The following is a 15,323-nucleotide window of genomic DNA, read 5'->3' as shown; positions in this document are numbered from 1 at the left end:
TGTCAAGCCACCAGCTATAGTGTGATATATCAATTAAATTTGATTCAAAACAAACTTGGATTTCATTACCTTTAGCTTGCCTCTTTTCCAACCACCTCTTGTACCTACGACACTCTTTCTTCATGTGTCCAAACTTTTTGCAGAAAAAACACTTAACTCCANTCACACCTACTGCCTTTGAACCTTTGTCATTGTTCTTGGTTTTTCCAGCAGCATTGTTTTCCTTATTTCTTTCCTTGTATCCATCTTTCTTGATAGGTTTCATGTCTTGGACNAGATTGACATGATTGAGAGATTTCTCCTTCTTNATGTTCTGTTCTTCCTGAACACAGATTGCAATCAATTCATTGAGAGACCATGACTCCTTTTGTGCAACATAAGAGCTTTTGATTTGCTTGAAATCTNTAGGCAGTGAGTTGAGTGCAAGGTGAACCAACATATTGTCATCTATGTTGACTCCATAACCCCTTAGATTCATACCAATATCGATCATGTTTAGAATGTGCACCCTAACACATCCATTGCCAGCATACCTCATGTCTGTCAGTTTGTTGATCAGGGATCCCATCTCAGCTTTCTCAGATTCCTTAAATTTCAGGCTAATTGACTCTAGGAATTCCTTAGCATTGTTGGAAGGTGGAATACCTCCTCTCACAGTTTGTGACATAGACTTGAGCATGATCAAAATAGCCATCCTATTTGCCTTTTCCCATTTGGCAAAGTGAGCTATTTCCTCTGCAATTGCTCCTTCAGCAGGCTTTTCTGGAGCTTGCTCTCTTATAGCCAAGTCATAGTCTAGAAATCCCAGAGCCATCTCAAGATCCCTTTTCCATTTCTTATAGTTTGATCCATTGAGGGTTTCGATGGTGTTCAAGTTGGTAGCAAAAACTGTAGGAGTTTATTGAAACAAATAAACGCATAAATCAAAACTGTCCCCAAATAATCTGTACATTATCAATTTANGCCTGTGGGCTGAGAACTGAACATGTTATAGTGATCACCAAAATATTTGATACATGAATTTCTTTCACAGGATGATTTCTCACATCTGTGGATTTAAAGTAATCACTGTTTAATTCAGATATCCCATATTTTGCATCACACCACAATGAATCACCATAACCATGATTACCAACATCTGTGGACAGAAGGCAATCAAGATTACAATGGTCCATTGTGCAATATTTCTCGATCATCTTTCTTGAATCCGAGATTCTTTTAATCAACCAAACCGCTGTGGCTTGCTTGGTTGATCCAAGATTTCTTGGATTCTTGATCGTGAAGCTTTCGAGCATGGTTGACAAAAATCCTTATATATGAAACATGCTTAACAGATCTATATAAATAGAAGAGTGAAAATAGACACATACGATTAAAACTTGAATTCAGATTATTGAAAACATTATGTGTCGTTTCAATTATTAAGACTTTGTTAACATGCTAGGTTGAATTGCTTTTAGGTTCTAAAACATGCAACCTAAGCTCTGATACCACATGTAAGCCAAATAGATTGCATATAAGAGAACACTACCTTGTTCTGTAGCCATTGGAATGATTGAAAGAGTAACTTGACACACAGCACAACTCCTCAATATCGCTTTCTGTATACTCTCTCACAGATGGGGTATGAGCTCTTTTGAGTGGGGTTTGCGATATGAGCAGGGACTGTGTATTTATATGCATCAGTCGGGACTCCTTGCCCATCAAGGAGTCCTCAACCTCTCCTTATTGCATCAGAATTAGGAGTTCTAATCCACTATAAATTAGGAACCTTAGCAATCTTGGACTTGAACTGAAACACTTCTCTCCAAGACTTACAAGTCCAGTTATAATCAAATTCCTAGTCTCCACGTTGGTTTGGAACTCTATGTTGATTAGTAGACCACTTGAGTGAGATTTAAAACATAAAAATCTTACACGCACAAGTCATTCTTTTCTAATCCAAAATTAATGAGGGTTTATAACTTTTCTACCATCGTCAAGGACATTTTAGATGACTAGTAATTACGTACAAATGAACTTAAGTATCCTCTGTTTAAAAATTAAAAGGGGGAGAGAGAGAGAGAGGTGTAATGATTGAGAAGGTAAGGCTAAAATTGAGATTGGTCTTCTCCCACTACTAAGGAACCCTTTTGAAGACACAAATTTAATTGGTCTTTGTTCAAATTTAATTATCTTTTTAAATTTATACTGTGGTTTGGTTTGAAGTTAATTATAGGATAATATACAAAGGAGAGGAGCGAGCGACTGTGAGAAATAAATATGAAAGCGATATATGGAAGAAATTATTGTTGTTTGAATAAAGACTTTCGTGGGTCAAAATTCAAAAAAGGCATGTTATACGTTTCTTGAAGCATAAGCGAGAGGAAAGAGACGAAGGGACGAAAGATGAAGCTGTCATTTTCAAAAAGCAGCTAGCCGCCTTTTGAAGCACAACCTGAGCCCTGAGACTCAGATCATACATAACGTTGTCTTCCTTAGGATAGGACACAAAGCCAGCCACAGGTCGGTGCAAACATAATAAGTAACAGAAAGCTTTCGATGATCATGGAAGATAATTGTATTGTATCCGCGCACATCCTAATTAGCAATCTCCATGTGAAACAGATAATTGTATTGTATCTGCGCACATCTTAATTAGTGATCTCCATATGAAACTACTGTATGTACACATGTATATACACATGCATGCATGAATCATGTATTTTATAGCCGGATTGCAACTATATATATGCAGAGTAAGGCATGTGAAATATTAATGATCAATTGAGGTAAAAATGGGAGAAAAGATACGTTAAACGTACGTACATGTTACATATTACATGTTGCATGTTAAATACACATGTATGATGTACGGAGAGAGAAGGGAGATTGAAAAAAGGAGTGGGAAATTGAACAAATGAAGGAAAGAAAGCCTCTTTGTGTTTTGTGTCAATAGATCCTATATATAATCGATATGATTTACTTTCATGCAGCTGCTATGTAATTAATTAATTTTCAGCAGCAACCAGTTTTGAGGGATTTTGTTGAGAGGGTGATGAGATTGGACTGTTGTGATGGTGCCAATTGGAGACGTTTAAGTAGGATCTTAGTCTTGATTGCTTGCCTAACACACCCCTAATTCCTGACGGTCTTGATCCTTTGCTCTCTTTTTTCACTAATTCATCAGCTTCTGATATTCTCTGCTGCTGCGCCACGTAATAATTAAAAACAAAACACAATTATTGACAACATTAAGCTAATTAATATTCATCAATTAAGGCTAGCTAGACAAGAACTTTGAATTACCTTGTTGGTATTCTGAGATTCCGCCCATGTCTCTGATTTGTTGATCTCATGATCATTAGCATCACCTTCAAAGAAAAGACAACACCACAGATTATACAAATTGTTTGATTAGCTAATTCATGTAAATAATTTGTGAGGCAAGGCAACTCACCGCTAAAGAAGAATTTGTTAGGGGTATGATGCCTTGATGAGTCTTGATCAGAGTCAATGAAATAATCCCTAAAACTGGGGGATCGTGGACAATGAATGAAGCTATCCTCCCTGTCACTGCTAGAGAGCATTTGTTCATCATAGCCATCATCATCAGAATATTGGCGGCCTCCCTTCACTAACCCTAGGCCTGCATGTGCATGTGGGTGCCCCTCCTTTATTCTACGCTCTTTGACCACCTTCTCCACCCGCCCTGATATCTCTTTCTCCTTCATCATCATGTCATCCTCCTCGCCATAGTGATGCATGCCCCGTTCCGGATCCTTGCCAATATTATAATTATTAGATTCACAAGCAGAAGAAGTAGTTAGGTGTTCATGCTGATGATGTTGATGAGCATTAGCCCCCAACTTGGAAATGCCGCAACCCATGGATATCCGAAGGAAACTATAGATGGATATGCACAAGAAGGAAGAGGAGGACAGACATGAATAGGGAAGAAGAGATGATCAAAACAAGATGGAGAGGTTGGGAGGGAGAGCGATCATTAATTCGATCAGCGGCCTCTCAGATAAATAAATAAATATATATATATAATGAATAAAAATTAATAATTAATGTGAGTTTAAAGTGTCGATGGATTGCTCTGTCCAATATTGTGAAGAGGAAATTAGAAACAAATTAAGAAAAATAAATTTGGATAGGAGTATTGAAATGAGGGAACCAACGCGTGTTGCGGGATTAGGTTCATAATTAACCATCAACCCTGCATTGCACTTGATAATTCTGTTTCACCAACCCATACCATACATACTCCTGCTGTTAGTTTTTAATTATATAATTAAGCTGTTAATTAACAACCCTCCTTTTGTTTTGTAGAGTGTTTGATGGGCCTGGGAGTTTTGGATTAATTTAGGGCCTAGAGCTAGAGCTAGGTCCGCTTACTCGTTCTTGCTTCTCTTGGGCCTCTGGCTCCATGAGAAGCTAGCTTCAGCCTCAGGGTCAGGGTCAGGGTCAGGGTCGTCGCTTCTGAGTTGCCAGGCAGTGCAGTGCACCCTCCCTTGACAAGTTTGACACAAATCCTTTGATTTGAACAATATTTCTTGTGGAAATTAAAGTATGGCCCTACCACAAACGATGACTAATTATTAATTAAGGCCGACTTCACATCACAGATCACACAGACAGACAAAATGTAAGAAAAGAAAGTCAGCATTCTACGCCACTAAGCTAACTCATCCATTCCACATGCATCTGTTAATCCTTTGCTTTATTACTTTTCTTCCTTTAGATGAGTGTCGTGGAGAATTGAACTAGGTAACCTTGGATAATAAACATCATTCATAATACTTTTCCCTATTACTATTAGGGTAGGGAGACATGACTTGATCGATGTAATTAACATAATTATTATAACTCACCAGGCCAACCAATCTTATTCTCAACCTCAACCTCCCATTTTAATTGTGCTTTGTCCCTTTCCCCAGGCTCTGGGGCTTTGGGGCTCTGGGGTTCTGGGGCTCTGAGGCTCCAGCACAACACAACCAACACCCTTCTTTAATTAATTAATATTATATATACAATTATCATATTAATTAACTGGATGCCATTGCCACTGAAATTGTGAAGAAGGCAGAATCTTTTTGGTTTTTAATTCCAATTATATTAGGACTAAAACGCCAAAAAGTCATCGAGATTCCATTCCATAACTCGAACGAAGCATATTTATTTCAATATTATATTAATTGGGATATTGAATTGAAACATGGATCATGCGACTGCGACTCACCTCGCATGTGCTGTGCACTGCAGCAGTATACTGTATAATAGTGTGGTGTGGGTGCTCTCTCTCTCTCTCTCTACCCTGCCTGCCACCAGCATCGATATCTTTGTGTATTTTTTTGTGAAACATGATTAGATATGGATAATACAGAACATAATTGAAGAACCTCTTTTTCCCTTAGCTTTCTGCCCAACAAAAGGAAAGGGAAAAAAACACTTTAACCATCCATGTATGTGTCTTTGGATGCCTCTTTTGGGTGGTACTAATTGTTGCTTTCATAGCAATCAATGGACAACAAGCTTTACATGCATAAAAGCATAGCCATCATCATATATATGCATGTAACATTTGCCAGTTGTTTTTTTATTAGTCTGGGTCATATCTTTTGTCTCAAAAATCATTTGCCTTTTCATAAGGAAGGAAACAAAAGCTTCCAGATTTACTCAGAAACAATGAATGCCAAATATATATATATATATGCATTCCTCTTTCCCTCTCACTATGATATATAATCATATGTCCCAAATACATACATATGGTATGGTGAATTATTTGATGAACCCAATAAAGCAAGGTAAGGTAGGGAAACAATAATATAATTATTAATTAAATCCAGAGCGCTTCATTTTGGATTTGCCATGAAGAAGACAATAATTAATCTAGCTAGCTAATATGCTTGCTCACCGTAACTTTGATATGCCATTCAAATTAAAGATAAAATTAAGCCTTTTCTTTCTCATTTAATTTGTTGCGCTACAGTTGCATTCTCATGAAAGGAAGCTTAAAGCTCTCTCTCATCTCCAGTCGTCTCAGGCAAAAATATTATATATATATATATATAAATATATATATATGATCAAGAATAGCTATGTTAATTATCAGCAGCAGCACTGCTGTTTTCCTCCTGATCATGATCTAGCCTATTGGCATTGGAAGAGAGATGAGTGATATCACTCGAACATGAGGAGGAAGAAGGTGTAATCGCCTCCACTAATCTCTGAGTCCGAGTCCTCTTGCTGTTGGAGGGTTGAGAAATAATATCCGATGATCTTTGAGGCTTTCTCTTTCTCTGAAATACGCGATACACAACCCAGTTTTCCAGTTCCCTTTTAGATGCCTGCATTATATATAATATGATGATCATCATATTAGTTATTTAATGGCTGTATTAATTAGCAAAAAGATTAATAACTAGTTACATAAATAAATACCTGGGTATGGGTTGGGTTTACTTGAGAAGACAAGAGCTGATATTCATGCATGAGCCATCGAGTTTTAGTTTGAGTCTCATGGTAACGGCGCTTCCTTCGGCAGAAAACCAACGTTTTCCTGATCCCAACTGCTTCGCTGCTTTCAGGATCAACAATTTGCTTCTCTTTGCCCATAGGCTTCCAGTAACCACAGCCAGCAGCTCTCTTAGTATCGTCAATCTCATTCGCAGTTATTTGATTGTAAAAGAAATACCTCTTTTCCCTAACATCACCTCCACAACCTATACACAGAGCACAGAGAGAGAGAGAGAGAGAGAGAGAGAGAGAGAGAGAGAGAGAGAGAGAAATAATGGATCAATAAGCTACCTATAGCCTTTGTTTTCAACTATTCTTCTCTCTCAGTTCAGTTTCAGTTGGGTTAAATGAAGTACCTGGCAAGCCCCAGGGATGAGTGTGGAAGACGTCAAAGTCGGGAATGATGGAAGCAGGCAATGGCGCGGCATGGACCTTTCTCTTCAAGTAGTGGATCACAAGCTCTTCATCCGTGGGATGAAACCGGTATCCAACTGGCATCTTCACTCCTCCGTTTATAACAAAGTTTGGTAATTTCTCCATCTATAAATCAAATATATGATATTGGTTCTGCTGAATATAATGAATAAGATTGAAGAAGAGGAAGCTACTAGCTCTAGCTTAATTGAAGCGGAAGCAACCCATTTATATGTAGGCAGCTAGGAATATATGTTACTGACTCTTGTACAACTGCAACAAGAGAGAGAGAGAGAGAGAGAGAGCAAAGCAAATAAATGGAATGGAAGTTTGATTTAGAAAAGGCAAAAGAAGGAGACGTGTGTGGTGGGGAAACACAGAGACAGAGAGGTCTCATATAGCCTTTTAAATAAGAGACTAGCTAGTAGTCTTAAGAGTAAGAGGAAATTCTAACTCCAATTCTGACTCGGAAACCCCTTCCTTGACTGGGGAAATGGGAAACAGCTTTGTTTTGTTTTTTAGTTTTGACGGTCTTTGTTTTCACACAATCACAAGCGTGTGAGGACTCAACAACTTTAGCAGCTAGTATTAGTGATATTAGTATCAGTATTAGTAAAGGCCAAAGTTGAAAATCCAATAATCTGCCTTTTGGTCAATAAGCATGCGCTTCTTCTTCTTCTTCTACTAGTCTGTCCGTCAGTCACTTCATGTGTGCCACATATTTTTTTTTTTTTTTTGGTTGTGCTGCTGCTGCTGATGGCAACATTTCAATTTACAAAGGCAGGCAGGCTTTAAAGTTTAATCTTTATCTATCTGCTTGGTCTCGCTTACCTACTCTTGTTTTAACTTGTACGACCTTTTATTATTATCTTGACTTAATTTATGTGGCTGGCTGTTGTCCATTTGTTTTGTGGACAAACGTATCTAATTAAACATACTGTACTCTGTCTGTAGATGCATTTCAGTTTCAGAGATGATTAACCTAGTTTCAATCTTTTCATGATTCCTTGCAAAGTACGTATAATTATTCAATAAAAGATCATCAGAAATGTATCAAATCAAAAGAACATGATTTTCCATCACAATTCTTTATTTTTTTAATGCTTACATCTCATTTATTTTTTATATAGTGAATTTTGAGGAAATAGTTTTTGGCTGCAACCAACCATTGCTTCCCAGATGGGCCAGCCAACGCCAGCGAAGAGATTAATATATAAAATAAATGGCCTAGGTCAATCATGTTGATCATGATAAGATGGATACAACAACAAATACAACAAATAAACAAACAATTTAAGAGAATAGCATTTGCCTCCTCCCTCCTTGAACTTGAAAGTTGAAACTTCGAACAACACCATACATCATACAACATGTACATCCCTAGATGCGTGTTTGAAAGTGAAACACATCGATTTCGACCAAAACCAAGAAAGAAACAAATTCATAAATATATATATGCTACCTCCACCTTGTAGTGTGGTCTTGTCTTGAAATTGTTGACATAGACAGAGTGCTGTGGGATTCGTTACTGTGGTGGTGGTGGTGGAAATGGCCACCATCATCATCTAATTTTTCTATTTCTTATCATATCTTCTCACATTAATGCTATCTTCTCTATCTATTAATATTCAAGAAGCTAGCAAGCCTACCTACCTGTTTGCTACTTTGTTGTGTGTTCTGCCAAATCTAATTTAAACAAAATACCATCTTCTTCTCAAACTCAACAACACTTGGTTTTCTTCTCAACTAAATTATAAATACATGCTTTCCAAGCTTCTATTCTATATATGAATAGCAAGCAACCATGGGCCTATCATCATCTTCTCCGGTAATTAGTACTAGTTCAGTTTAGGTATTTGATTAATTGATCAGGAGCTGCTTACAACGAGCAGGTGTGGGTGAAGGGTAAGTTTCACTACTTACATTGGACTAAGAAGGTAAAGCAAGAAAGCATTTTGGACTGTGCATTCCACATCCTCAAATAAGCCTTTTCTTTATATTATTGGATAGTGGGAATGAACCCCCACTCTGTGTGTTATAGTGTTAATGGCCGGAAATAGCAAAATAGTACTTGAGAGCTGAGCAACTACCCTTCATAGTCATCCTTAGTCATTCTTGTTGATTAGCATCTAAGCCCGCTAAGAGAATCTCCAAGGAAAGATGCAAAAGAGTAGGCAAACTCATTTGCCTTGCCACATCAGTATTTTCATGCTCTAAGAAAAGAGGCAAATGAATAGACAAAATATACCCACTCTCCCCAACAAGTCAATATTGCCTACTTCAAAGTGCCACCTAAGTTGTTATAGTACAATTTTACCTATTTCATTTGTATACTCTCTTGAAGATGCTCTAAGCACGGGAAAAAGTCTTGTCCAATTTGATTAGACTGATCGATCTTGACCAAACGAGGCATAAAGAAATATCACAATCTGGGTTAAGCCCGTGTTGAGATTGGGCTGCAACAGTGTTCCGCTAATTTTATGAAGAATAATACAAGCAATAAGCCCCGGTGCACTAGTGTAGAGTTTCTCTCGCCATTCCAAATCCAGCAAAAACCATTTCATAAAACGCAAATTAATATTAATGTATCGGTATTGCCAGGACATAAAGCACAAACCAATAATGCAACAAGTAACAAATTATACAAGAGAATCACATCACACAATCAACCACTTTTGCCTTCCAAAAACCGACCGATGATGGATGCGCAAATAATCATTCATCTCGCATAAAAAAGAGAAATTCATTCATCCGAAAATGATACTACCTCCACCAATTACAAAATAAGTGAAGTGTAGACCTAGAGAGAGAGAGAGAGAGAGAGAGAGAGTAGAAGAAGAAGAAAATAAGCTGCTCAACTAATTAACATAGATCTTATCAAAAAACTAATTAACATAGAATTTCTGAGATACATGTATGGATGGATAATGGAGGAGCGCACAAGGTTTGTGCTAATATAAAACAAGACCAAGTTATGTACAACGAACAACGAGCATAGAATAAGATGCGTCAACCTCCAGACTTGAGTGATGAGTATAGGCCCTAAAATAAAAGGAGAAAATATATTTGAAACAAGCAAAGGGCAAGTAGCAATCCTTGTATTAGAGCTGTATCAACTCTGGAATCAGCTTCAAAAGAAAAGAAAGCTCCCTCTGCGAGAACTCTGGCTTTGATTTCACCTGCATCTGCATCTTCCCGTCTCCTTCCAACAGATTCTTGTCCCCCACGTCTTCATCTGTTGTTGGCTTAATCATATCCGACACCGCCTCCGTGATCTCTTGCACAAGATCTACTATCACTCCCTCGATTCCCATTAGGTACTGCATGTAAACAGCTTCCGCCACATTGCTGCAATTTCATCATATATTTCATCAATTTAACATTCATAATTCTCAGAGTTCAAACTTTTTTCTTTACGGAACTCAAATTTGAAAGATCAAGGTAAACCAGAACATGGGCTAAGCAAGAAATCTGTTGAGCAAATCAAAGTCCACAAGCTTACTTCAATTTTCCGTATGTTAGGAGTGAAAGCTTGGCCTCCTTGATCTTGGTCAGTGCCCCAGGATTTCTGAACACACCTTTAACCTCCGACACAATACCTTGCAAACCACCCTCCAAACACAACTTCATGGCTTCCTCCAAAGAATTCCTTCTCACATCATAGTAAAGCTCCGTCCCACCATTTGTCAAGAAAAAAACCTGCCATCATCAATTGATTCAGCAACCTTAGTAATTCAAACCCCATATCGAGAATAGTTGGCAAATCATCAGTAATTGATCAACATATATGATATATAAGACAACTTTGAAGCAAGCAATTATATGACAAGTGCTTACAGGATAGGTGCTCTGCAACTTTTTAACAATCAGCGCAGCATCGGGTTGGAAGCTTGAGAAGATGATGGGCCTGTCTTTGGCGTAGTTAAACACCACCTGTCCAACAAAACAAAATTAAGAGACTTGAATCAGTACCGATTATAAAAAGTTATGATTAAAGAAGGCTATTAATGATTAAAAGGGCATGATGTGCTGCGTACTTGCAAGATGGCTTGAAAGACGTTGATGAGATAGTCCTGTTCGTAAACAACGTAGTCGTCGAATTTCAACTCGATGTTGAAGCCCAGGGAAGGTTCAACCTGCTCGAAGGCTTCTTGGAGTGTGCAGAGAGAGTCATCTTTTTCAACATCCCATCTTACTATTTTACCATCTTTGGTTTTCCTCAACAAAGTTTTTCCTTCCTTTCCTGCCTCTCTTTGTTGGCCGTAGCAAAGAAACTCCGACAGACACAGTTCCGTTACTCTCCTCTCAAACACAGTCCCCTGTTGCAAAATCAAAACCGACCGAAACATTAACCAAGTTTAAAATTTCTACGTACGTAAATAATCAGAAAAGGAAAATTCAATAATAAGAGAAGGGGTGGAAAAATAAAGCTTACATTTTCTTCGGAGAGGATGAAGTTGTCGTGGAAAATGACTGGGCAGTCATCTTTGGTTACCTACAAAAAGCCACCACATTGGGTTTCACTTTCCTGTTTCATTTTTCCTCGTTTTTTTTTTTTTGGGTTTCTTTTCTTTGTTTTTTTTTTTTTTTTTTTTTTTTTTTTTTTTTTTTTTTCTCTTTTTCTTTTAGCTTCATTCACCTCCATTCTTGTAATTTCAATCCAAATTCCAAAATATTAAGGAAGGAAAAGCAAATGCAAAGAAAAGGAGATATAATCAGTACCATTTCAAACTCAAAAGAAAACTTTCGGGAAGACAAATCCCACACAAATACAAACGATAGAAAAAACAGAGGACTCGAAGAGCTTAACCCCCTCAACTCGGAAAACCAAACAAATCCACCGGAAAAGAGAAAAAAAACTTGAATTTACAGAAATACCCTCAAACAGGGGCGGGTTTTACTGCGGACTCGATCAAATTCATTCTCATTCTCACGCGCATACCGACACCAACAACGCGTATGCGGCGACGGACAGCTAAAACGGTGGAATTCAAGTTTCGACAATTTGCATGCGTAAAAATAAATAAATAACAAGTGAAAAACAGAAAGAGGCCACCGAAAAATCCAGAGACACACAGGCATTGTTGGGTTGAGTTCATTGAATTGAATTGGGAGACAGAGAGAAACAGAGGAAATAATAACAAGCAAGGAAGCTCTCTCACCTGAACATCAAATTCGACGAAATCAATGGGGAAGTTGGCGGCTGAGTTGAAGGACGCGATGGAGTTCTCTTTAATGGCTCTCATTCTCCTATCCGACGACTGTAACGCGTTCATACCATTCCCTCTGTGTCCTATCACCAGAAACTTGGGTATCCTTGATGCCACCCGACCCATTTCCACTCCTATAAAATAACACCGTGTTCAAAAAGTAAATCCTATTAATATCTCTAAAATACACAACAATTGAAACAAATTAATAAAGATTAGTAATTGAACACGTATATGTATTATGTACCTTTGGAGAAGCGGGTGGAGTAGAGTGCCAGAGAGGCATTTTCCGGCACCTGGTCGAGGTTGGGGACGTCGGAGACATGGACGGCCTTGAGAGCCATATATTTTTTATTTTTGTTTAAAGACGGGGAAATTAAAAGAGACGGGGCGACGCAACAAAGTCTTGTGTGAAGCTTTGTAGATTTGAAGCAAGAGTATGGAGGAAGGGGGGTATTTATATTTATTTAGGAGTGAAAGGAGGACCGGCGCGAGCCACGCCAAACGGAACGGGATATGTCTTCAGAATATTCCCTTCCCTCCGCTTATGCTCTGGATATTCCATTATCCTTCCCCTCTCAACTCAATATTTTTTTTGTTGGACCCTCTCAACCCCGTTAACTTCATTAATATTCCTTTTTCTTCCCACCAACCAAAAAAAAAAAAACCAATACACGTGTCATTGATCTTATGGTATGCCTTGTAATAAAAGCTTTTTTATTTTTACATTATGATCGGTCAACTATTGTAATTTTGCTTGTCGAAAATGCATTATAGCTAGCTTGGCACAACAATAACGTGATTTCCATGTGTGACGAAAAAGAAAAAAAATATTATTAGTGCGTGCCACCTGGCGCGTGCGTGCGGTGGGGAGGTTAAGTCTGGACTCTGGAAGATGGAGGAAGTATTTTCCATTGTTTTGTTGGGAGCTTTTCTGCTTAAGATTTTTTAATCTCAGCCATGTATTAAATATGTTATGAATTTAATAAGCATTGTTGCATGCGATCCAACGGTTAGAGTAAAAATCCTAAACCAATCCGAAGAAAACTATATATATATTTTGGTGAAGAACCAATACTGTTTTGGAAAAACTTAAAATATACAATTCGTGTCAGCGCCAAGTATGATCGGATAAGTTAAGATAAGCTCCGTGTCACCGCGTGGCGTGGTCCGAAAGTGTCGGGTCTTTGACATTGCCGTCACCGGCACCGGCACGTGAGTTGTTTTGCGTCCGCGTCTTCACCCTGCACTACGCAGTACGCACCCACCCCGTATTTGTGGCATGGTACGGTTTCTTGTTTTGTCGAATTATTTTCCTTCTCTTCTTCGGCTAACGTTTTCTTAACGGTCAAAGACTCTCAAAAGTCTCAAAAGTCCCCCGGTCTTTTCTTTGTTATTTTGTTTTTCGGTTACATACTTGGGTATAATGAGGTAGTAGAAGCTCTTCGACCAATTAGAAAAAAAGAGGTAGAAGCTGCATGTGTGTGCAAATTGCAAATGGCAATGCAAGAATGAAGATCGACCACTAAAAGATAGAAAATAATAAGAAATGGATAAGGGGTGGGGAGATGATGTGTAACCACGGTAGGCTTATCTGTCTGGACCTCTATTATAATAAAAATATGACCTCAATGACCCACTCCATAGTTGGTGTTGGTGTTGGTGCCAGGCTGCCAGCAGCATCGATCTTCGCTTGTTTTCGTCTTCTCGTCTGTTTTGCCACTCAACGCTTTCTGCTTTGATGATTTCTGTGACAAATAACTCATTGGGAATTTCGACCCGATAACAAAAGAATTAGTTTACTCTTACAAGGAGGAGGACATTGTCAATTTCCAATCCACAGTATATTAAGTTGTAACAGCTCCAATTAGAATGAATGTTGCTCAACTAAACCAGACGATTCCATTTCCATCCTTGTCTGCACAAAATATTCTGGCTAGCGCTGGGGCAGATGGAAAACGATATGTGAACTAACAAAATATATGAAAACAAATATTGAGAGATAGGATAATCGAACCTAGGAGTTTGGGTGTAATATTAAATATTCCTTTTAACTCATTGTATTAAAAAACTGGAAAACAAATACAAAAAAGAGGAAAAATTAATGGAGAAGGGAAAGGAATAGAGGTGTATGCATGCTCATCTGCTTTGAGTTTTAGGGCTAACCAATAATCGTGGAGTGTGGATGGATGGTGACTAAACATAGAAAGGTGAGTTGGTTCCCACTGTTCCAAACATTGAGCTTAGCTTTTGTCACCAAAGCTAAAGCAAAGCACAGAGAATCTTGTGCCATTCGCATCAGGAGAGAAAGAGAAAGAGAAAGAGAAAAGCAGTGGCCTCGTTGGATTGATGTGCCAATTTCTTTCTCTTCTCATATGATGTACGTATAATACACCGAGGTTAATTTTTCTGCACAATTCAAAATCGTACACTCGATTTCATTAAGGAACTCATGCAATTCAAATATGACGCTTTATCTTTCCAAGATTCATGCTCTAGACACTATCTTATCAGCCAGCCTAGTCAATTAACCCATTTTGTTCATCTTGATGAATCAGATTCTAACTCATGTTAGAGAAATTGTGGGAAACTTCCACCTTTTCACGCCCAATAAAACACACAGCCCATTTTCATGAATTGTTTTTGCATGTTCCAGGTACCATCCAAGATATATAGGACGTGTGTTTGAACTCCCCAACTAACTGCACTGCTTTTTTATAAAATAAAATAAAAATGTTTTCACATATTCTATGTGTATTGGATGGTACACCAAATTGGCGCACTCATAAACATGCAAAAATACTCCGTCATTAGCTGTTTGTATACGACTACAAACTTTTTTTATATCTCTCATCATCGGCCTAGTCATAAAATGAGATAAGAAACACACATGATTTAATGATTATATGAAAAGTCGTGTCCAAAAAAAAGTCCCTAGATTCTTCAAAACAGAAAGAAGAAGAAAAAAGCAGAAGTCGCTAGATTATTGGAGAATGGTGCAATATTCTTGCTTTCTCAGCCTTGTAGGAGGCGTTGTTTCTTCATTGTTGTCGATTCTACTTTAATTTTAGGCTTGGAATTCCTTATGTTTTGGGTCGCCTGATAGTATTGGGCTATAATTCTTTGGACAGAAGCTAACTAGCCCTACACGACTTTAAGGTATGAGTTCAATGAGCCCAAATTTGTGTTATC

At 38.1% G+C, this 15,323-nt stretch overlaps 3 protein-coding genes across 4 annotated transcripts; all 3 read right to left on the bottom strand.

The window, feature by feature from the left end:
• Window positions 1-2,746: 2,746 nt before the first annotated feature.
• LOC117622490 lies at window positions 2,747-4,069 on the bottom strand. Of its 2 annotated transcripts, none has more exons than XM_034353169.1 (3): window positions 3,440-4,069; window positions 3,289-3,353; window positions 2,747-3,188 (listed from the first exon to the last, which is right to left on the bottom strand). In XM_034353169.1, exons 1-3 carry the CDS (start codon window positions 3,867-3,869, stop codon window positions 2,991-2,993), a joined length of 693 nt encoding a protein of 230 aa, XP_034209060.1. In that variant the 5' UTR covers window positions 3,870-4,069; the 3' UTR covers window positions 2,747-2,990. The 2 variants fall into 2 exon arrangements, with proteins under 2 accessions (XP_034209060.1, XP_034209061.1); XM_034353170.1 differs by having other exon boundaries at window positions 2,747-3,185.
• A 1,806-nt stretch (window positions 4,070-5,875) lies between these two features.
• Window positions 5,876-7,291, bottom strand: LOC117621554 (NAC domain-containing protein 83-like). The gene is made up of 3 exons (XM_034352105.1): window positions 6,864-7,291; window positions 6,433-6,713; window positions 5,876-6,338 (listed from the first exon to the last, which is right to left on the bottom strand). The coding sequence occupies exons 1-3, from the start codon at window positions 7,045-7,047 to the stop codon at window positions 6,093-6,095; spliced, it is 711 nt and encodes a 236-aa protein (XP_034207996.1). The 5' UTR covers window positions 7,048-7,291; the 3' UTR covers window positions 5,876-6,092.
• A 2,359-nt stretch (window positions 7,292-9,650) lies between these two features.
• LOC117621553 (glycerophosphodiester phosphodiesterase GDPD1, chloroplastic-like) lies at window positions 9,651-12,576 on the bottom strand. The gene is made up of 7 exons (XM_034352104.1): window positions 12,379-12,576; window positions 12,084-12,265; window positions 11,357-11,416; window positions 10,959-11,240; window positions 10,759-10,854; window positions 10,424-10,620; window positions 9,651-10,269 (listed from the first exon to the last, which is right to left on the bottom strand). The coding sequence occupies exons 1-7, from the start codon at window positions 12,473-12,475 to the stop codon at window positions 10,023-10,025; spliced, it is 1,161 nt and encodes a 386-aa protein (XP_034207995.1). The 5' UTR covers window positions 12,476-12,576; the 3' UTR covers window positions 9,651-10,022.
• Between the last annotated feature and the right edge of the window lie 2,747 nt (window positions 12,577-15,323).

Source organism: Prunus dulcis, chromosome 3 (assembly GCF_902201215.1).
Source record: "Prunus dulcis chromosome 3, ALMONDv2, whole genome shotgun sequence".
In the NCBI taxonomy this organism is placed as follows: domain Eukaryota; kingdom Viridiplantae; phylum Streptophyta; class Magnoliopsida; order Rosales; family Rosaceae; genus Prunus; species Prunus dulcis.
Note: the sequence above shows the minus strand (reverse complement) of the source record. Positions and strands in the feature narration are given on the sequence as shown.

Excerpts from the sequence above, each read along its gene's own strand:
- LOC117622490 (XM_034353169.1), bottom strand. The coding sequence starts at position 3,869 with ATGGGTTGCGGCATTTCCAAGTTGGGGGCTAATGCTCATCAACATCAT. Across the intron at positions 3,354-3,439 it reads TAACAAATTCTTCTTTAGCG|GTGATGCTAATGATCATGAG; the intron begins GTGAGTTGCCTT and ends TTTTCTTTGAAG. Across the intron at positions 3,189-3,288 it reads AATCTCAGAATACCAACAAG|CAGCAGAGAATATCAGAAGC; the intron begins GTAATTCAAAGT and ends TACGTGGCGCAG.
- LOC117621554 (XM_034352105.1), bottom strand. The coding sequence starts at position 7,047 with ATGGAGAAATTACCAAACTTTGTTATAAACGGAGGAGTGAAGATGCCA. Across the intron at positions 6,714-6,863 it reads TCATCCCTGGGGCTTGCCAG|GTTGTGGAGGTGATGTTAGG; the intron begins GTACTTCATTTA and ends CTCTGTGTATAG. Across the intron at positions 6,339-6,432 it reads TAAACCCAACCCATACCCAG|GCATCTAAAAGGGAACTGGA; the intron begins GTATTTATTTAT and ends TATATAATGCAG.
- LOC117621553 (XM_034352104.1), bottom strand. The coding sequence starts at position 12,475 with ATGGCTCTCAAGGCCGTCCATGTCTCCGACGTCCCCAACCTCGACCAG. Across the intron at positions 11,417-12,083 it reads TCGTCGAATTTGATGTTCAG|GTAACCAAAGATGACTGCCC; the intron begins GTGAGAGAGCTT and ends GGCTTTTTGTAG. Across the intron at positions 10,855-10,958 it reads TCTTTCAAGCCATCTTGCAA|GTGGTGTTTAACTACGCCAA; the intron begins GTACGCAGCACA and ends TTTGTTGGACAG.